Here is a 22,873-nt window from a genome sequence, read left to right on the forward strand (position 1 = left end):
AGCAGGGGGCATTAAGGAACCTACTGTTAGCATCTCAAAGGGTATGCCAGGAATTACGTTTTCTTCAAATTCATTTATCTCTTCCAAAAGAAAGAAATTGGAAATAATTTTCCTTAAACATGGAATATTTAAACACTTTTATATATTTTGCATGCATTATAATTTGTATAATCTTAGCAGGAAAATTGTTACATAAATTAACGTACTTTAGTCATATGAGACACAATATTACTGAGAACTTTTCATTTTAATCTAATAGTAGATCCAGATAGAGAACAACTGATTTCTAAAACTTCAGAAAACCCAAGACTTATAAATGAAAAAAGAAAGCTCAGACATAGGTATGCTGCTAAACTTAAATATAGGCAACTTGTTAATTATGAAGGCATGATTTTTCTAATTTGTACTGTTGATAATATTCAATAAACTTTTAAGAAGCTGTGGCATAATAAAGAATATATCTAGTTTTGGTCTCCTGTTCCAGGCACAAAGCATCAACAACCTTTGGAATTTCCAGAGACATAAGCATCTTTGTTATGTTAATGAGGGTATTGTAGGTGGGTTCCCAGATAGCTTCAGGATGGAGGCTAGTCACTGAAGACCAACCATGTGATGAGGGTTGGAGCTTTCTGCCAGTGCAACCTCCACGGAGGAGAGTGAGGCTGGAGGTTGACTTAATCATATCATAAAAACTCTGGCTCAGAGGAAGATTTGGAAGCTCGGTGCAATGCAGTTCATGTTTCCTTAGTTTCCTTGTAACTTCCCAAAGTCATCACTGCATTAACCTGTACACTTGACCTGTCTTTACTTTTCTATTCTCAAACCTCAGCAACTCTTCTTTTTTGATATGTAATTTATGTAAAATCAAATTCACCCAATTAAAGCATATAACCCTGTGGTTTTTAGTATATTCACAATTATACAATAATCGCCAGTATCCCATTTTAGAACATTTTGATCACCCCACAAAGAAATCCCATATTCATTAGTAGTTTAACTGCTTGTCCACACCTCAGTAAACCCTGGCAACCACTAACCTACTTTCTGTTTCTATGGATTTGCCTATTCTGGACATAAGTTGTACCCTCCAATATACAGTTTTTTGTGTCTGGCTTCTTTTGTTTCATAGTTCATCCATGTTGTAGCATATATCAATATTCCATTCCTTTTTATGGCTGAATAATATTCCAATTTATGAATATACCTTATTTTGTTTTCCCATTCATCAGATGACATATATTTGAGTTGCTGCCATTTTCTGGCTCTTATGAATACTGTTGCTATAAACATTCTGAAACAATTATTTTTCCATTTTGGTAAAATACACATAAAATTTACCATTATACCCATAAGCACATTCACATTGTTGTGCAAACATCACCCCTCTCCATCTCCAGAACTTTTTCATTGTTCCAAACTGAAACTTCTTTTTTTTTTTTTTTGAGACGGAGTTTCGCTTTTTGTTACCCAGGCTGGAGTGCAATGGCGCGATCTCGGCTCACTGCAACCTCCTCCTCCTGGGTTCAGGCAATTCTCCTGCCTCAGCCTCCTGAGTAGCTGGGATTACAGGCACGCACCACCATGCCCAGCTAATTTTTTGTATTTTTAGTAGAGACGGGGTTTCACCATGTTGACCAGGATGATCTCGATCTCTTGACCTCGTGATCCACCCGCCTCAGCCTCCCAAAGTGCTGGGATTACAGGCTTGAGCCACCGCGCCCGGCTCAAACTGAAACTTCTATAGCCGTTAAACAATAACACCCCTATCCCAATTGTCCTTAGCTAGTGGTAACCACTATTCTCCTTTCTGTCTCTGTGAATTTGACTATTCTAGGTACCCCATAGAAATGGAATCATACACTATTTGTCCATTTGTGCCTGGCTTATTTCACTTATCTTCAAGGTTCTTCCATATTGTAGCATTTATCAGAATTTCCTTCCTTTTTAAGGCTAAATAATATTCCATTGTATAGATACACCATTTTATTTATCTATTCATCCATTGATAGTCATCTGGGTTGTTTCTGCCTTTGGCTATTTTGAATAGTGCTGTTATGAATGTGGGTGTATAAATATCTGCTTGAGTCCCTGCTTTCAATTCTTTTGGGTATATACCCAGAAGTGGAATTGCTGATCATATGGTAATTTGTTTTTAATTTTTTCAGGACCAGCCATACTGTTTTTCCACAGCAGGTACATGTTTTTATGTGAACATGTTTTCAATTCTCCTGGGTTTATATGTAGGAGTGGAAATGCCTTGTCATATAGCATATGCCTAAACATTCTGAGAAACTACCTGTTTTCCACCATGACTTCATTTTACATTTCTCTCACCATCTTTTAAAAATTATACCCAACAAGAGTGACTTAAACACATTTTCAAATTTCCATGAGGCACTAGGAATGGTGGTGTGCACCTGTAGTCCTAGCTATTCGGGAGGCTGAGGCAGGAAGATCTTGAGCCCAGGAGGTCCAGGCCAGCCTCAGCAACATAGTGAGAGCCTATCTCTTAAAAAGAAAAAAAATTTCATAAGGCCTGAAAAATTATTCAGAATTGAAACCTAGTAGAATTTAAGATGAGAGGAACTGACTGTTGGAAAGCTTTGTGGAGCAGACCCTCCCCCTGCCACCCCCTGCTGTACATCATCAGTTGCCATGCCCACTTACTGGCTGTAGTTTTCGTAAGGTATCCCAGAGTAATGCTCTTTCTCTTCTTCTGATCTTTTATATGTAAACAATTTTTAAATTTAAGTTTTTCCCACAGGCCATAGAGTATTTTAAAATAATAATAATAATAATAATAATAATGTCCCAGTATGTAGGAAAGTACAGCCAGGATGAGTACTATATCACACATTAAAGAGGTTTCCACTCGGAAATCCAAGGTATCATTTGCTGTGGTGTTTCCCCCCAGTTCACTTGTTAGCATCCTATACATATACTGGTATACCAGAATAAATTAATATTATATTTATTGGGCTAAGCATCTAAGTTCCCTTAGCTGTTTATATCCTGTCTGGTTGTCTTAATTGACCTGGTCAAACTCTTACGCTAATGTCTCAATGTGAAAACTGCTAAGACCAGTAAATCTTTAGTCTTTTATTTCTTTATATGTATTGTAATAAGGATCATTCTTAGTTACAGTGAGGCTCATATGAGAACTGACATAAGAGCTTTTAGTCAAGCATTAAAGTGTCACAATAAACAAATGTTACCAAACTGGGTCTAAAAGTGCCATCATACTCCCAAGTGCAGCATACTTCTTTGTGATGTTAAAACAGGATACTCTAAGATTTTTAAGGAGATAAACCTACAGTGCCATTCATTCATTCATTCAGACAGGGTCTCACTGTCACCAAGGCTGGAGTGCAGTGGTGTAATAATAGCTCACAGCCTCAATCTCCTGGACTCAAGTGATCCTCCTGCCTCAGCCTCTGAGAAGCGGAGACTAGAGACACATGCCACCACAACCTGGTTAAGGCTATTTTGAAATATGTTTAAAGATGGCAAAGGTTCTGGGCTTTAAGGCTACAGCTTTCATGCTGGAATCCAGCCCTACTGCTTTTTCAGCATAATCTCCAATTGCAAAAGTAGATTATAGTTTTGTAAACATCAAACTTAAATTGCTATTGTGCTTATTTTCTGGCAGAGAAAGACTCCTTATGTATTGCTTCAGAAGTGGTGGACAGCCCCACTACACCCCAAAATAACACTGGGTCCAGTGCAGGGTCTAAATTGGTAAATTTTAAATGTCATTTTGACATGTGAAATCTAGTATATACCATTTTAAGTAGTAATAAAGAATATCTCTATTGTGTATTACCTAAAAATGCTTCCTCATACCTGAGTTGGTAGAGAATATGGCAGAGGAAGAAAGAAAATGTCTATATCCACTTCTCACTAAAAGAAATTAAGTAAACATTGGGACTCTCCATATTCATAAATATCCAATGAAGATCACCTATGATGAAAAGCAGCTAAATTATTCTAATAATGGGGAACAGTCTATCTTATAATTTTTAGAATATACTGTTTGAGTATGTACACAAAATTTCTTTTGACTCATATTGAAGTTATTATTGTTTCCTTATGTTATTCTTGGTTCTTTTTGCCATTCCAGTTGCTTTAAATGAATGATATTCAAATCCGCGATTTATCTATGTTTGAATAATTATAGATCATGTTGATTTGTAGGTAATCCTTTAGAAGTTGCTAAAAGTCATTTACAGATTATAACAGTAAGTAATACAGAGGCTGGAAAATACTGGTGTGACAATGAGGTCAGAGCATTGATACAAATATGGTCTGATGAAAAAATTAAGCAAATGCTTGAAGGGGCCACAAGAAACAAGAAAATATTTGAGGAAATTGCCAGAAGATGAATGCAGTTTGGGATAGACAGAGACCGGAAACAGTATCATACCAAATATAAAAATTTAAAATATGAATATAGCACTTTACAAAGAAAAAACGATAACCCTCAAAGAAAAATGAGATTTTATGAAGAAGTTGAATGCATTCTAAGAAAACCAACTCTCAGAACTGCCAAATGGAAACATGGTAACCTTGGAATTGACATTAACAAAGAAAAAAATCCAGATATTCCTCTTTGCATTTTCATTTAGCAAGAAAAAAACTCTTTAAAAATAAAATCCTAACACTATCGTATGATCAAATGACCCTTTAAAAATCATTAGAAATAGGTATCTAATTTAAGCCAAGTTTCAACTTTTTTCTAAACCTTGTACCAAAATATTCCTAATTCTTAACTCATTCTTTATCTGTCCAACTGCTTCAGTGTTCTTATTTTAGCATACTTGAACGCTTGAAAACTAATGTATTTCAGATGATGTCATATAATGATTCTTTTCCTGTGTTTTTATTTAAGAATTATTTGAAGGTCATAACAAAAGCCAAGGAACTTTGAGCTTCAAGAGAAAAGCGCATGAAGATGGTAAGAGCCTGAGAAATGCCAAGTTCTTCCACACAGTGAAAAACTTGTTGCTTTTTCCTGACAACAGAGATATTTATTCCTGTCCTTGATAAGTTAGACTAAATATATTGTTTATGAACTGTATTAGAGCAGAGAATGCTGAGAAATAATTTCTTTCATAGCTCATTGAGTGAAAGTTCCTGCAGGAGCTAGATTTTATATTTTAAAAGAAGAAAGAAGAAAAAGAGTGAGAGTAACACTGAAAGCAAATGAAAACTTGCCCAGAGTTAGATAACTATTCATTTACTGTGGTCCTTTAAATTGTACTTTGCAGTGATTGTTACAATGATTGTTAACAGATGTAAAAAGAAAAAAATCCACAGTTCCCCAAAGGTAGTCAATAATGAATATAACATTTTACTAAATCTGAAAGTAAGTCAAACTCAGAAGCCAACCTAATAATGGGAGCTGTAATTCCAAACGGATCCATCACAGACATCAGAAAAGATAATATAATGCAATATACCATGTAGAAGAAAGAAAATGCTCACAATACTGTTAACAGGAAAACCTGAGTTCCAGTCTTGCTTTGACCCTAATTCCTCAACACAGAGCTAATCACTGCATTTCTCTGGATCTCTAAAATAATCCAGCTTTAGTGTTTTATAGATTTATAATTTATGAAATTGTTTTTTAGTAAACACAAAAAAATTGAAGAGTAAAACAAAATTTTACAAAGTAAACACCCCAAACCCACCACTCAGCACATAAAACTTACTAGCACCCTAAAAGCCTCCCAGTCATTAATCACCTTCCAGCCCCAGTAAACATTAGTCTCACTTCTTTCACCATAGATTAGTTTGGGATTCACACAGTATGTACTTTTCTTTCATTCAACATTATTTATGAGATTTACCCACAATTTTACTCAGTAGTCTGTTATTTTTTATTGCTGTAGAATAATCCATTATAAAAAATATACATCCCAGCCAGGTGCAGTCAATGGCTCAGATCTATAATCCCAGCACTTTGGGAGGCTGAGGCAGGAGGATCACTTGAACCCAGGAGTTCAAGAACAGTCTGGGCAACATAGTGAGACCCCCATCTCAATATTAAATTAATAAATAAATAAACATACATCCCATAACTTTTTCAAATCTATTTCACTGTTGGGCATTCCAGTTATTTCCAGATTGGAGTTTTTATGAATAATTGCATGCCTCTCAATGGACATATGTATGCATTTCTGTTGAGTATAATACCCAGAAATGGAAGGCAGGGTCATAGGACATGCATATATCCAGGCACTGTTGGAAGCACTTTACATATTTTAACATATTTAGTCCCAACCACAACCCTATAATGTAGGTGCTATCAATATACCCAATTTACAGATGAGGAAACTGAGGCATAGAGAAGTCCGTGCTCTTGAACCAATGAGGCCTCTCTGCGAGGGCAGGAACCACATCTGCCCTGTATGGTACAGTATTTCCAGTGTCTACCACAGTGCCTTAGAGGTACATTATAGGAGTTCAACAAATTCATCTTCCCCTTATAACCTGTAATCTCAAATGAACTGAAAAGTGTATTTTTCCACTCTTGGATATGAATGCAAATCAGATAAAACTCTGTGTGATTAACCCTTAGCAGTTTTCCTGAAAGAAGTGGTTAAAGGTTAACCGCACAAGAGTAACATTCTGAGCCCATTGAATTTGAGCATTAGCCCTTACAATACACAAGCCTAGGCCAACAAATGAGGAAACAGACTCAGAAGTTAGGACACCTGCCCAAGATTAAACTGGTGTTACTGGAAAACCTGGGGCTAGATTTCAGGTTGTATGTTAAGGAGCTCTTCTCAATATTGACCAGAATGACCAAGCAGTGGTACCTGGAGACTTCTGGGGGCAGGTAAATTCTGCTTCAGACTAATGCCAAAAGCAAAGTTTTAAAAAAAATAGTTATAAATGGAAGAATCAAAAATACTTATTTTGAATCAAGAATCACTGAATTATAAAATAATTAGAAGTCTCTCAAAATCAAAGACTGGAACAATCTGAAAGAACACTTTTAAAATAAGTCACTTCCTCAAACCAAAAAATACTTTACTTGACTTAGATACAGGTTATAGATTAAGGGAGTGTAAAAGTAAAACACTATAGCAGTGTTACATATTTGGCCATTTTCAATCAAACATGAAAATCAAAATTAAGTTAAGATATCCCCTGCCTTAATTTGGCAGCCCAAAATAAGTTCTCTGGCAATCAAATCCTGTGTTCTCCACAAAACTAAATGAAGATTAATTGAGAACTAGGTCCACAGACATTTGACTGAATGCATCTCTCATGCTCACAAGTGCCTTTCTAGTGGTAATGTTCTGTACTCTGTTTGCAGAAACAGTGTCTCTATCTCTTAAGAAAAGTGCTCCTGAGATCATTACAAATCAGTTTCCTCAAAGCATAATAACAGAACCAAAAGATTCTACAGAATGTTTCTGCAAACAGGAAACCCAACTTCATCAGGTAAATCTTATAAATTTTTAGAAGTAGTATGAAAATGTTTGTCATTGTAAGGTTCAAATCCTAACCCAGAGAAGTGATAATTCACTGAAGGGAAGGGTATGCTTATTTCATAATGAATCAAGGAAAGGCTAACTAGCTGATTCATGGGATAAATCTAAGGAATCTTCAAATATGTCCAGGCCATTCTAGTCTCCATAAAATGTGACTGTGTTTTAAAAATGAATATGTTTACTCTAAGAAGGGATGTCTCGTTTGTTCAGAACTCTGCAAACTACTGAGATGATATTTTCAGGACCAAAACAGCATGTGATTATATGAATCTGACGTGAACATACCCACAACACATGCATGCACAGTTTACAGCTAAAAGGACATTTGAAAATTCCCCTCCAGAAAGCAAAGCTACAGAATAACTCTGAAGATAGCCAGAATTACTAAAAAGGGGTAGTACATCTGGATGAACCCATCTCAGTTAAATATCCAGTGCATGGCTGTTTACTAATTGATACTCTATTTTTATATGAAATAGGTTAATATACCTTCCAGGTATTCTGTTAACTCCAGGACTAAATATTTTAGATTAGATTATGCCCAAGACAAAAAACTGAACCAAATACAAAGCAAAAGTAGAAGAAATCTCACCTTCTAGATTCCACCTTCTTAAAGATAAAGTTGCCCAGGCATGGTGGCTCACACCTGTAATCCTAGCACTTTAGGAGGCTGAGGTGGGTGGATCACTTAGGCCAGGAGTTTGAGACCAGACTAGTCAAGATGGTGAAACCCCATCTCTACTAAAAATACAAAAATTAGCCAAGTGTGGCAGTAGGTGCCTGTAATCCCAGCTACTCAGGAGGCTGAGGCACGAGAATCGCTTGAACCTGGGAAGTGGAGGTTGCAGTGAGCTGAGATCATGCCACTGCACTCCAGCCTAGGTGACAAAGTGAGACCCTGTCTAAAAAAAAAAAAAAAAAAGAAGATAATGTATAAAAAATAAATTCCTTCATCAAAAAGGAAAAATAACCCAATTAAACCTTTTTGCAGTTGTTTTAAAACTAACCAGTAAGTGAATGAGGGTGAGAAAGTGGAAACAGCTTTCTGCAACAGACCACCACCTCTCAGGGTACACTATATATATATACACACACACACACACACACACACACACACACACACACACACACATATATGTAACTAAACTACTATTAAGCTATGACAACCTAACTAGGCTCTAGTTTTGACGTTCCTAGATTCAATGCCATACAAAAATGTTAGTTCTGGCGGGGTGACATGGCTCACGCCCGTAATCCCAGCACTTCGGGAGGCCTAGGTGGGAGGATCACTTGAGGCCAGCAGTTAGAGACCAGCCTGGCCAACAAGGCGAAACCCAGTCTTTACTACAAATATTAGCCAGGTGTGGTGGAACACGCCTTAAATTCCAGCTACTCGGGAGACTGAGGCACAAGAATAGCTTGAACCCAGGAGGTGGAGGTTGCAGTGAGCCAAGGTGGCACCACTGGACTCCAGCCTGCACAACAGAGCAAGGCCCTGTCTCAAAAAAAGAAACAAAAGGTTAGTTCTTAGTTTTATTCTGGCCCTTATCCATCAGTTTAGAGCAGCAGATAATTGTGTTTCCAAGATACAAGGGAGTTTCATTGTTCTTCCAATCAGAATCAGTCTTCCCAAAGGATGAACACTTTAGCTCATGTAAAATTTTGAATTGAATTGGATTATGGGTGAGAACCAGCCCTCTTTGCACACCTTAATGATTCTAAGCCTACACAAGAAAAATTTTAAATTGTTTTTCAGTAATACATTTGTTCCTCAAAACCATTTTTGTCCTTATCTGGTATTACTTAATCTTGTAATTCTTTCACAGAAAAGTAACTGTAGAAAACAGATACAGGTAACCAGGAATCAAATTGTATTCATTAAAAAAAAAAACCCAACCGGGCATGGTAGCTCATGCCTGTAATCCCAGCACTTTGGGAAATCCAGGCAGGCAGATCACGAGGTCAGCAGTTCGAGACCAGCCTGACATGATGAAACTCTGTCTCTACTAAAAATGCAAAAATGAGCCAAGCGTGGTGGTGCATAATCCCAGCAAGTCAGGAGGCTGAGGCAGGACAATCCCTTGAACCCAGGAGGCAGAGGTTGCGGTGAGCCAAGATTGCCACACTGCACTCCAGCCTGGGCAACAGAGTGAGACTTGGTCTCAAAAACAAAAAAAGCCTCTTTTTCTTCAGGCACATATTTAAAGGGGAGAAGAAAGGGGGATGAAAACTTCCTGAATAACTTTGGCAAAAAAGTAAATATAGTGGAGAACAGTTCATATATATTTTCGATAGACCACCAAGCAACCCTAAAGACCTATAGATTCTCCCCCACTTCCATGACAGAATATCCAAAAACACTACAAGCTAATTTTCATATTTTTAGTAGAGACGGGATTTTACCATGTTGGTGAGGATGGTCTTGATCTCTTGACCTCATGATCCGCGCCCGCCTTAGCCTCCCAAAGTGCTGGGATTACAGGCGTGAGCCACCACCACAGGCGATAACTTCTAAGAATCTTACAAACTAATGTTGCTCAGAACTACCATGTAATCAAGAGTTTACTTTCTCCTTGGATTATGTAACTAATCCTCTCATTGTATGTGTGTGTGGTTTTTTTAAAGAAATCTATTATGGTCAACCCATAATTATCCAAGATTGGAGTTATGCAAGTTAAAAATATTCTTTTTGATGCATCCTAGATTCTCAGTTCTACAGTAAACATAAAATGTGAAACTGAAATTCAAGTATTTAGGACAAGGAAAGTAGCAAAAAGTACTTCTAATTTAAGTTTGGTTGAAGGAAAGCTAATCATTTGGAATGCATTTATACATGTTGCACCCATTTTGCTGTTAAGTGTTATTGCCAAGTTCCTTAACTGTACTAGATGTTGTTATTACTGTATTACCTTATGGAAACTTTGTAATACTTTCAGTGAGAGTATCAAACCCAGGTTTGTGTCTCTTACCCTAGAGTAATAATTTATATTAACTTCCAGTTAAGTCAGGGAGTAAGAAAAGGAAAGATCCCAGAGTAAACTTTTTTTTTTTTAACTAAAAGGGATCTCTCAATTTTTCAAAATCAAGTGTATGGATCTTGTCAGAGACACTACTCCCCTTTTGAAGAAGGGAGTTACTTTTTGTCATCTTATTACTAACGTTTTCATTCATTAGGTAAAACGTCTACCAATGAATCTTTTCCAGATGCACTATTCCCTATGGTTGGTTTATTTTCACTTAATTTATTTGACATCTACTACCGGTAGTCCTTTTCAACATCAACTAGTCATCTTTCCATGGGTCTTAAGTCTAGGATCCTCAAGTTCCCATAGCGATAACTACTTTCAAATCCATCATCTGCTCAATAGCTCTGCCACTGCAAACAAAAGCTTGTGGTGGTTGGAGGCCCCGCGCGAAAACCTTTAGGTGTTGTAGGACCTGGACCGGCCACCACGCCACACTAACCTGTTACAGGAGCAGCCACAGGCTCGGGGAGATTAGAACCCGCAAGCAGTGGGGAAGGAGCCCTGACCCAGCTAGACCAAGCAAACCACAGCCTTACAAGCTGGGCAGCCTCTGGAGGGATGCACAGACCGGGGGGCGGGGAAGGAGAGAGCCCCTGAAGGGCATGAGAGGCTGGAAAGGTGGGTAGGACAGGCTAAAGTTCCTGAAAACGAGGCGCCCCACGTGCCCACCTAGGCAACCAGGTCGATGCCACAGCCGGCTACAAGTTCAGGTCAGAGAGGTAGGTCCTCCCAGCCCTCGACGCTCACGAGAACGCCGACTGCGGGAAGCGGTTCCAAAAGATGAAGACTCACGCCCCCACCACCCCTACCCTGTTGCTCACCGGTGCTGCAGCCCCACGAGTCCCAGAGTGATCACATGCGGTACATCCAGCTGCGTGGGCCACTCTCCTGAGGCGATACACCCAAACACGCCACATTCCTCTCGGATCCCCAACTCTTCTAGCTCCATGTCGCCGCCGAAAGCACGTGGAGAGATCTGCCGCTGCGGCCAAGGTTAAAGGACCAACCAGCTGCCAGGTCGGCCCGCGGGGCTCAGAAGCTCGCGCTCACGACGGGTGCTTCCTTTCCCGAGGCTGGCTCCAGCAACTGCGGCGGCGCGCTCTGTCCCTAGGTGGGTGTGGCCAGCTCGGCCCTGCCACGCCCCCTCCGAGCCCACCAACGGGCGAGGGCGGAGGGGCGGCCCCGCGGCTGAGGGGCGGGGCCACGGATGCTGTAGGGTGGAGCTAGCCCTCCCCTAAGAGCTGTCTGGAAAGCCGTATTAGCTGCACGTGGAAATCTCCGTTATTTTCCAGCACCGAAGACTAGCGTAATGGGAATAACGGATTTAACGTCACTTCTCTTTCAGAGCATTTAGCTTTCATATGCCCTTCCCCACATGCCTCCCCCAGGCAATCACGACTTGGTACGCTCCAACCTCTGAGCCGCTCCCGCAGCCGAGAAAGGGCCAGGGTATGCGAGCTTCCGCCGAGTGGGGAGGGGCCGCCAGTGCGCGCCACTTTTCGCCTGTCGGGGCACTGCGCCAGCGCGGGGCGGCCCGGAGGCGGGGTTGAGTCGCTGCGCCTGCGCGGCGGGAAGCCTGCGGGTAGTGCTTTCTTCAGAGGTCCACGTTCCAGTCTTTGCTTAGACCCCTCTGGGTTCGGCAATTGTCGCGGTGCTGGAAGAGAGTGGCGCAGGGTCGCGCGTCCCCGCTAGGGGGCGTGTCTGTGGGCCGCCCCTCCTTCTCCTCCCCGCGAGCCTCTCTGACCACCCCTCTTTTCTAGAGTTCTGCCTCGCTTCCCGGCGCGGTCGCAGCCCTCAGCCCACTCAGGATAATGGCGACAGCTGAGGGTAAGTAACAGGGGTCCCGGCCCTCCATGGTCTCCTTGACCCCCCGGCCGTGAGCTGGGCGTGAGCTCGCGGCCACTTGCGAGCCCCGGAGCTCTGTCCGGACTCCCTGCGGCTGCGCCTCCAGGCCTCCGTGCGGGCGCTCACATGGCCCAGGCGGTCCTGGGCCTCCCTGAACTTACTCTGCTGCCTAGGAGCAACAAAGCAGAGGAGAACGAGAAATAGCGGGGTTGGAAAAGTGCCTGGAAGTATTATTGATAATCAATAGCTATTGCAAAATAGAAGCAAATCTGGTGTTGATTCGTCAAACCTGAGTCTTGCTTTGCCCGTTAGGTTAATGACGTTTCTAAGAAGGTTAATAATTGAAACTTTTGAAAAACCTATCTAGAGGCCAGGAGCGGTGACTCACGCCTGTAATCCCAGCACTTTGGGAGGCCGAGGCGGGCGGATCAGCTGAGGTCAAGGAGTTCGAGATCAGCGTAGCCAACATGGCGAAACCCCGTCTCTATTAAAAATACAAAAAATTCGCCGGGCATGGTGGCGGGTGCCTGTAATCCCAGCTACTTGGGAGGCTGAGGCAAGAGAATCGCTTGAACCCGGAGGCAGAGGTTGCACTGAACCGAGATGGCACTACTGCACTCCAGCCTGGGCAACAAAGCGAGACTCCGCCTCAAAAAAAGAAAAATAAAAAACGAGAGAGAGAGTGTGTGCATGTGCGCGTGTGTGTAAGTAGTCTGATGCCATGGAGGTGTGTGTGTGTGCGTGCGCGCGCGCTGAGGTCTTTGATGCCACGAGAGCTTGGGGGTTGTGTGTGTAAGTAGTGTGTGTGTGTGTGTGTGTGTGTGTGTGTGTGTGGGCGCGCGCGTTTAAGTAGTCTTTGCTGTCAGGGATGTGTGTGCGCACGTGTGCGTGCGCGTTGACGTAGGCTTTGATGCCATGATGGCTTTGGAGAACTCCAAAACCCTCAGGCAAAGGAAGTTTGCTTGCTTCGACTTTGGATTGATCAAATTTACAAAGTTTCGCTATCAGTTTGTCCCGAGGTGGTCAGATCCTCAGGAAAGATTGTTCTTGCTATTAATGCTGGAAAAACAAAACAAACAAACAAAAAACGTTGGTTTGTTCCACACACCCAATTACCATAAATGTAGTGAACCAAATTGCTTGTGTTGGCTGGTCGGTACATTCTTTTCCACATAGAAAGTAACTGAATTTAGACTTTCAAAAGTTGTAGACTCAGCAAAAAAGATTCAGATGATATTATTAACTCCCTAAAATCAAGGCATTGGACCCAGAGTGTTTCTTGCAATCATGGTCCTGTACCTCTAAACTGGCAAATCTCTAAAATCTTTGCTCTTCTACTTCTTTCCATTTTGCATACTATTGGCAGGTTGATTTTTCTAAAATGTCACTTTTATGGTCTCTAAAAGGTAAAAGTGTTTCATGGCGTCTCTAGAGATGTTAAATCCAGTCTGAAATGCCTTTTCTTTCAAATCCTGAATATTGCTGTCCTTTCTACCTCTTCACCCCTAACATTCATTTTTCTCTAACGTGAATCCTTAGCTTATGTTCCAGTCAGGTTAATTCATCAAAGTTTGCTTTTCGTTATATACATTTTATTTATGTTTTCCCCAGAGCATTGCTGGCTAATGGAAATATAATGTAAATTTATCTTAGGAGCCACATTTTAAAAACCAAAAAAAAAAAAAAAAAAACTGGTGTAATGCGTTTGTGTGTGTCTATATATATAGACACACACACACATATATATACATATATGTGTTCTTTGTGGGTTTTTTTTGGCGGAGGGCAGAGTCTTACTCTGTGGCCCAGGCTGGAGTACAGTGGTATGATCTTGGCTCACTGCAACCTCTGCCTCCCTGGTTCAAGCAATTTCCTACCTCAGCTTCCGGAGTAGCTGGGATTACAGGCGCACACCACCACACCCTGCTAATTTTTGTATTTTAAGTAGAGAAGGGGTTTTGCCTTGTTGGCCAAGCTGGTCTCGAACTCCCGACCTCAAGTGATCTGCCCGCCTCGGCCTCCCAAAGTGCTGGGATTACAGACGTGAGCCAGTTTTAATATATTTAACCCTATATACACAAGATACATTTCAGCATGTAGTCAAGATGAAAAACTTTAGGTATTTTGCATTTTTTTCATATCAAATGTAGGATATATTTTAACACTTAAATCACATCTCAACTTGTAATAGCCTCATTTCTAGCGACTGGCCTTATTGGACAGCAGAGTCCTAGAATTTTCTGAATGCTTTTTGCTTTTACAGACTCTTAAATTTCAATTCCATGAACCATTTTTAGTCCTCATCAATCTTTTCTGAATTCATCTACAAATTTGTAGCCATCATTTTGGCACTGGTAGCATATGTCACATATAATCTTATGTTGCTTCCACCTGTTAATTAAAATTCCTACCCTATTTAATGGCTAAGTAATACAGATTCAACTAAATTAAGGGGAGGGGCATTCGATACAAACTTTGCCAGGCTTATTTTATATTAATTTATATAAATGTTAATTTCTTTATCTGCCCTGGGTACTTTTATTTTTCCTTGAGACAGAGTCTCACTCTCTAGCCCAGGTTAGAGTGCTGTGGCACGATCTTCGCTCACTGCAACCTCCACCTCCTGGGTTCAAGCAATTCTCTTGCCTCAGCCTCCTGAGTAGCTGGGATTACAGGCACACAGCATGGCATCTGGCTATTTTTTGTATTTTTAGTAGAGACAGGGTTTCACCATGTTGATCAGGTTGGTCTTAAACTCTTAACCTCAAGTGATCCGCCCACCTCAGCCTCCCAAAGTGCTGGAATCGCAGGCGTAAGCCACTGCGCATGGCTCACTGCTCTATACTCTTCCCTCTCTTTTATCCTCCATGCTGAATTCTCAAAGCTACTACCTTAAATATCTTGCATCTTTGCCCAGTACTCTTTCCTTAAACCAAGACATTTCTTTTTTTTTTTTTTTTTTGACAGGGTCTCACTCTGTTACCCAGATTTGAGTGAAATAGCGCAATCTTGGCCCACTGCAGCCTTGACCTCCCCAAGTAGCTGGGACTACAGGCACGCACCACCATGCTGGGCTAATTTCTGTATTTTTGGTAGAGATGGGGTTTTGCCATGTTGCCCAGGCTGGTCTTGAACTCTTGAGCTAAAGTAGTCTGCCCACCTGGGCTTCCTAACGTGCTGAGATTCCAGATATGAGCCACTGCACCTGGCCAGGACCTTTCTTGTTCAAGTTACTGCAACAGCATCCTAACTGGTCTCCCAGGCTCTAATTTTTGTTCACCCAACCCTTCCTCCCTTCATTGTCCTTACAGAAGGCATAATGATCTTTCCAAATACCATTTTGCTTCAGCACTTAAAAGCCTTATAGCTCTTCTTAGGTTCAAGTCTAAACTCAATCAGCATGGCTTGTGAAACCAGAAGGATGTGTAGCAAAATGGAGGGAAGTTTTCCAGGCCTGGGAAAGAAGAAATTGTCAGAAGCCCTAGGAGGAAGGTTCTGTAAGAATTAAAGATGTTGGAGTTCTAGATAGGAAATAGACAAATAAGAGTTTGGAGCAGTAAGCCAGGGCTGTATCTTGAAGGGACTTTTTAACCATGTCAGTGAGTCTAGGCATTACATTAGGGAGAGTAGGGATTCATCCTCTAGGTTAGGTGCCCTATAGTGGCAACTGTTAACTAAATTATAACTATTTAATGGTTACCTCCACTAGCTGGTGATGTGGCCCCTGTCCAATTCCTAAGTCTTGTCTCCTGCCATTCTTTTCTACAACTTAGTTGCAGTCCCCACCCCTTCCCTGCTCAACAGCAATGTACATATACCCAGAGCTCCAGCTCCAATCAGACTGAAGTTCTGCAATCCACTTTGACCACCTTGTATTTATTATTCATCAACACTACCCACCCCTTTTTCTCTTTTGGCTAAATTTTGATCATTCTTCAGGTCGCAACATGTCACTTTCTTGTAGACTTCCTTTTCTAATGTCTAGACTAGTCCCGTAGTCTGTATTTATTGCATTCTGTTATTATGATGTCTTGTTTAATATCAACTTCCCTCAGACTCAGGTCTCTTGAGAGCAGGGATTCTTATTTACTGGCATATCCCTTGGCACATGGATACATTGGGGAAATGTTGTTACTGAGAGTGTTCTGAGGGCATGAGGGCTGATTTCTCCCTTTGGAAATTTTAAGTTCCAAAACATCTATTATTTTATTTTTTTTTTTTTTGAGGCGGAGTTTCGCTCGTTACCCAGGCTGGAGTGCAATGGCGCGATCACGGCTCACCGCAACCTCCGCCTCCTGGGTTCAGGCAATTCTCCTGCCTCAGCCTCCTGAGTAGCTGGGATTACAGGCACGCGCCACCATGCCCAGCTAATTTTTTGTATTAGTAGAGACGGGGTTTCACCATGTTGACCAGAACGGTCTCAATCTCTTGACCTCGTGATCCACCCGTCTCGGCCTCCCAAAGTGCTGGGATTACAGGCTTGAGCCACCGCGCCCGGCCACATCTATTATTTTTAATCTTTCTCTAAATCATCCTTTCATGTACTTCTTAGTTCTTGTGATCAGCATCAACATTGGATTCCTTTGTGCTCACTTCCTCACAATTTCTTAAAACTGTTAGTGAAGAGAAAGGGTTAATGGGGGCATTAAGAAATAGAGAGTGGTGCTTCCAAATGGGCTAACTTCAATGGAATGGTATGCCTCCTTGAATATTAACTTGAAATCAAGAAACCCATCTGGCTGAATGTTCCCATTTTGCCTGCAAAAAAGCAAGTATCAGCGAAAATCACATTTTTTTTCCTGCAAGCTACTCAAAACTATATTGTGAGTGTGTCTATGAAAATACTGGTATATTTACGTTACTTTTAATGTGTCTTAATTTTAATTCTAGTTCGGTTCTGCCATTAGAGGTAGGTTAATAGTGGAAAGAGGACAGGATTTGATGTCAGAGGAGTTAGAATTTTATCTAGCTCTTATATTTCCTAACTACATGACCCTCAGCCTTTTTGGTTTCTGCTTTACTAATTTCTATAATTATTTACATAATTAAAATTCTTCACAAAATTATGTGAATCAAATGTAATGATATATGAGAAATACATTGCGGATGATTTAATTTTTAATATTACTTAATCACTGTATATTTAATGAATCATCATTCTAGATGACTTAGTCTTCAGTATTTAGGAAATTTCTTTCTGAATTGTGATCTATTTCCATTTTATTTCCACAGTACTGAACATTGGTAAAAAACTGTATGAGGGTAAAACAAAAGAAGTCTACGAATTGTTAGATAGTCCAGGAAAAGTCCTCCTGCAGTCCAAGGACCAGATTACAGCAGGAAATGCAGCTAGAAAGAATCACCTGGAAGGAAAAGCTGCAATCTCAAATAAAATCACCAGTTGTATTTTTCAGTTGTTACAGGAAACAGGTAAGCAGCTCCCTCACAGTCACCCCTCCCACCTTCTCTGGTAAGCACATTGATGTTTTTCACAGGAAGTTGGCTTTAAGGTTAACAACATGTTTGCAGATGTCTCACAAGCTAAGTGAATTTAAATCAAACTAAGAACTCAAACTTCACAACCACACTTTATTTGGTTTGGAATTATTAGTGTTATTGAATTAAAACGAATCTTAACAAGTTTGCTGTAATCTTTATTGGCACATACGCTCTCTATGCAGCTTACCTCTCCAAGGCCATCTTCAGTCTTAAGGAATTTAACTGTGAAGGAAACCCATTTTAATGTTAAGCAGTTCTAACAGATGAACTGAAATTTACCCCCTGCAGTTCTATACAAATGATCTTTGTTCTGCCTCTGGGAGATAATACAGAATTTCAAATTTCTCTTCCACTTGAAAGCCCTGAAAAGTATTTGAAGACAGCAACCAAACCTTCTCCTGCCATTCCCCAAGTGAGAGATTTGAACTAAAATTCCAGAGTGCCCTCCTGTTCAAAAGCCAAATAAAGGCTCTATTTTCAGTAGAGAAATAGATTCTAAAGACCAAATGAAGATCAGAACATTGTGTGGTGTGTATTTGGAGCAAAGCAAAGGAAATTAGGATAAAGGGTTTTTCTGCAGGGATTCATTCAGTGGCTGGTTGGTCTGTAGTATATGAAATTTCAACTAGGAAAAGATTTGAACTCTTTCCCCACAGTGTAAACAGCCTCATTGCTTTGGATCATTCAACCAAATGATTTTTTGAAGCCTTACCTATGAAATAAAAGCTTTGTTCTTTATCATTCTTGCCAGTTGTAATTTCATAATAACTTTCCTTACTTTTAATTTCAATATTCCCAGTTGCCCTTTCATTTCTTTTTTTTTTTTTTTTGAGACGGAGTTTTGCTCGTTACCCAGGCTGGAGTGCAATGGCGCGATCTCGGCTCACCGCAACCTCCGCCTCCTGGGTTCAGGCAATTCTCCTGCCTCAGCCTCCTGAGTAGCTGGGATTACAGGCACGCGCCACCATGCCCAGCTAATTTTTTGTATTAGTAGAGACGGGGTTTCACCATGTTGACCAGGATGGTCTGGATCTCTCGACCTCGTGATCCACCCGCCTCAGCCTCCCAAAGTGCTGGGATTACAGGCTTGAGCCACCGTGCCTGGCCTGCCCTTTCATTTCTTAGAGTTTCTAGCAGCACTAATCTTTCTTAAATTCAAAAGGGCATTTAATGCTTTTGCTTTCAGTTAAGTTAGCTGTACCTGCCTTCCACAATATAGCAAGGTAATGCAATTTAAATTCATTGTCAGTGCATTCCTGGAGTAGTTTTGTCTATTCCAGAGTATCCTATTTCACAATTTTGGTTAATGTGAAAAAAATTTAATTGCAAACCTGGATTGTCACCTACATCATAAATCCCTCTATGATGTGAAAGTGAGTGTATTACTATAAATTTAAAGGATCTTCCAGAGTTCCTAAGTCACAGAATCTAAGATTTTTATCTCAAGGTTTCTTGGTTGATGGTTTCCCAATGAATGATGTAATTTCTAAAGAGAGCATCAAATTAATTTTAGGTTTCTTTTGCAATACAGATAAGTGTTCAATTGATTGATTGATTGATTGATTCTTGCTTTGTTGCCCAGGCTGGAGTGCATTGGCACAATCTTGGCTCACTGCAATCTCTGTTTCCTGGGTTCAAGTGATTCTCATACCTCAGCCTCCCCAGTAGCTGGGATTACAGGTGTGTGCTACCATGCCCAGCTAATTTTTGTATTTTTAGTAGAGACGGGGTTTCACTGTATTGGCCATGCTGGTCTCAAACTGCTGACCTAGGTGATCCACCCACCTTGGCCTACCAAAGTGCTGAGATTACAGGTGTGAGCCACCTCACCTGGTCTGTTCTACCAATCTTTTGCTTCCCAAGTTTTATCTCTCTCCATCCACTTAAACTTTTAGAGTGCTTAACCCTTTAAAATGTTAGCAGTCAGAAGATTAGTTTCTGGGTACCGCTGGTAGTTCCACATAGCTACAGGATTATATTAAGTAATGGGAGATAAAGCCCAAATTTTTGTTTGCTTATTCAATGTATTTTCACAATGTACTTACACTCATCCCATTATCCATTTCCAGAACTTTATAACAAGTAAATTAGAGTGACTTAGTTGTGTTATATTTGTCCAGGACTTTATCTGTTTTAACTCTGAGAGTCCTGTGCCCAGGTGAACAGGGAAGGATGGTTACCTAAATGAAATACTCCAATAATTATCTTTAAACTACTTTATTTGGCATTTAACATAGCTAAAACTTAATTGGTTCACAGGAAATGTTGAAAGATACTTTCCAGATTTTATGTCTAGTACTGTGAAACTAATTAAATTTCTAAATAGACTAGTTTTAGGGTACATATTAGGAATTCCATTAAACCTTATGTAATTATCAATATATAGGTATTAAAACTGCCTTCACCAGAAAATGTGGGGAGACAGCTTTCATTGCACCCCAGTGTGAAATGATTCCAATTGAATGGGTTTGCAGAAGAATAGCAACTGGTTCTTTTCTCAAAAGAAATCCTGGTGTCAAGGAAGGATATAAGTTTTACCCACCTAAAGTGGAGTTGTTTTTCAAGGTAATTATCTTATGCCTCTATTTTATGTCTTACTATAACACAGCAATAAATTTATAATAAGAAAATCTAATGTTTAAATATTAAAGCAAAGTTTTTGATATTTTGGTATTGCCAATGTCATTCCAAAATGTATATTGTATCTAGTTGCTAATATGTCAATAATGTACACTTCCATTAGCAGTGATAAATCAAATTTTAAAAGAAAGCATCTGAAAATCTACTTACCTTTGAACCAAGAAGAGACAGGAAGAAGAGACAACATTTAACTAATTTTTTTTAATTTAGTTGAAATCACTTTATATTCTAATACAGGAAAACTATACTAACAATGTCTCTTTTAAGTGAAAATATATAAAGGTTGTAGGAATCAGTGGTTATGAATTTTTATAGGCTTTACTGCTTTAACCATCTTGATTTATATTAAGCATAGATCTGCTTGAGAAGCAATATCAGTGTTGCTTTTTAATCAATAAGTTACATAACGTGTGTATTTTGATTATATAGATCAAGAATTTATTAAAGATATGGTCATATAAAGTTGGGACACTGCTTAGAATAAAATGAAATTATTTCATTTTTTCACTTACCTCTTTACTTTGTCTGAGGTCTCTTGAATTATCAAATAATGTCCCTAAAAAATTGTAGTCCTGTGTAAATTCTAATAAAAAGTGAGGTCAGGAGGTTATGAGAACTGCGGTTTTGGAAAGATCTGATCGATTAAAATGTGCTTTGGCCTTCCTGTCATGTCTGATGACTGCTACTAAGGGAAATCAAAAATCACGAATTTAAATTCTGTTTCAATTGGTTTATAGAGAGAGGTCAAATTCTTTAAAATACTTTGTGACCTGGAATACGTTACTCACCTAAATACTTTGAATTTTAAAGTATTATTGAGAGTAGACAAATTAACAGTAATAGTTTTTTCTGCTTGCAGGAGCTAACTAGGGAAAAAAAAAAAGAAGAGTAATAATTGCTTTGAATTAAAGGGTATCGTAAACAAAAAATTTCTTTAGGTGTCTCACTTTGTGGCCTAGGCTGCTCTTGAACTCATAGGCTGAAGTGATCCTCCTGCCTCAGCCTCCTAAATTATTGGGATTACAGTGTGAGCCATTGCACTTGGCTGAAAATTTCTAAGGAGTTCATGCTTAAGGTGAAAAAGATGTTAGTTTTTCTGAAAAGTTTAAAAATTTTAGAGTTAAGTTAATTGTACTACTATACTTTATTCACAGGATGATGCCAATAATGACCCACAGTGGTCTGAGCAACAGCTGATTGCTGCAAAATTTTGCTTTGCTGGACTTGTTATAGGCCAAACTGAAGTGGATATCATGAGTCATGCTACACAGGCTATTTTTGAAATACTGGAGAAATCCTGGTTGCCCCAGAATTGTACTCTGGTTGATATGAAGGTACAGATAAAATAATGGGATTTGAAAGTAAAGGTTATAGTTGAGAAATGTTTTCATAGAATAGGTTTTGAAAACTTTGTTGATATACTGTTTCCAGATTGAATTTGGTGTTGATGTAACCACCAAAGAAATTGTTCTTGCTGATGTTATCGATAATGATTCCTGGAGACTCTGGCCATCAGGAGATCGAAGCCAACAGAAAGACAAACAGGTAGATAATGCTTCAGGTCTTTTATCCTTTTTGAGATCAAGCTGAGACAGAGGAGAAAGGAGAAAAGCAAATTATTATTCCAAATGATAAGAACCTGATTTGTTGATTGATGTTTATTTTTAAAGATAAATATCTCTGGTATCCTAATATAAGAATAATAGGAATAATAATTTACATTTATGAAGCAAATGTCTCATTTATTATCTTAATTAAATTCTCACAATAACAGCAAGTACTACCTTTGGCTAAATGAAAACTAAGTATCTTAAGAAGATGGGTATCTTCGTCATTATTTAGAGTCAGGGACAGATCTGGACTCTATCCCAAGTCTCCTGAATGTTACCAGGCTCCATTTCTGCTCCTATAAAAAACAAAAGACACTTCTCAAAAGAAGACATTTATGCAGCCAACAAACATGAAAAAAAGTTCATCACCACTGATCATTAGAGAAATGCAAATCAAAACCACAATGAGATACCATCTCACGCCAGTCAGAATGGCTATTATTAAAAAGTCAGGAAACAGTAGATGCTGGTGAGGCTGTGGAGAAATAGAAAAGCTTTTACACTGTTGGTGGGAATGCAAATTAGTTCAGCCATTGTGGAAGACAGTGTGGTAATTCCTCAAGGATCTAGAACCAGAAATACCATTTGACCCAGCAATCCCTTTACTGGGTATATACCCAAAGGAATATAAATCATTCTATGAAAACGTAGTTTATTGCAGCACTGTTTACAATAGCAAAGGCATAAAACCAACTCAAATGCCCATCAATGATAGGCTGGATAATGAAAATGTGGTACATGCACACCATAG

General features: G+C 39.7%; 2 protein-coding genes across 7 annotated transcripts in view; one reads left to right on the forward strand and one right to left on the reverse strand.

The window, feature by feature from the left end:
* PPAT (phosphoribosyl pyrophosphate amidotransferase) overlaps positions 1 to 11,616 on the reverse strand; it is a 42,808-nt gene extending 31,192 nt beyond the window's left edge. For 2 of the 3 annotated variants that reach the window (XM_012441058.2, XM_012441057.2), the window contains exon 1: positions 11,350 to 11,602. In XM_012441058.2, the coding sequence (XP_012296481.1) occupies positions 11,350 to 11,477 (128 nt within the window). In that variant the 5' untranslated portion in view covers positions 11,478 to 11,602. Of the gene's footprint in view, positions 1 to 11,349 lie in introns of all 3 variants that reach the window. The other variant, XM_012441056.2, reaches the window with a different exon arrangement.
* PAICS (phosphoribosylaminoimidazole carboxylase and phosphoribosylaminoimidazolesuccinocarboxamide synthase) overlaps positions 1 to 22,873 on the forward strand; it is a 50,389-nt gene that overhangs the window by 14,458 nt on the left and 13,058 nt on the right. For all 4 annotated transcript variants that reach the window (XM_064367366.1, XM_064367377.1, XM_012441051.3 and 1 more), the window contains exons 5-11: positions 4,889 to 4,954; positions 7,325 to 7,452; positions 12,289 to 12,355; positions 17,606 to 17,803; positions 20,259 to 20,437; positions 21,667 to 21,846; positions 21,944 to 22,057. In XM_064367366.1, coding sequence (XP_064223436.1) covers positions 4,889 to 4,954; positions 7,325 to 7,452; positions 12,289 to 12,355; positions 17,606 to 17,803; positions 20,259 to 20,437; positions 21,667 to 21,846; positions 21,944 to 22,057 — 932 coding nt within the window. The remainder of the gene's footprint in view (positions 1 to 4,888; positions 4,955 to 7,324; positions 7,453 to 12,288; positions 12,356 to 17,605; positions 17,804 to 20,258; positions 20,438 to 21,666; positions 21,847 to 21,943; positions 22,058 to 22,873) is intronic.

This window comes from Aotus nancymaae, unplaced genomic scaffold (assembly GCF_030222135.1).
Source record: "Aotus nancymaae isolate 86718 unplaced genomic scaffold, 86718_ANA_hifiasm-v0.15.2.pri h1tg000006l, whole genome shotgun sequence".
In the NCBI taxonomy this organism is placed as follows: domain Eukaryota; kingdom Metazoa; phylum Chordata; class Mammalia; order Primates; family Aotidae; genus Aotus; species Aotus nancymaae.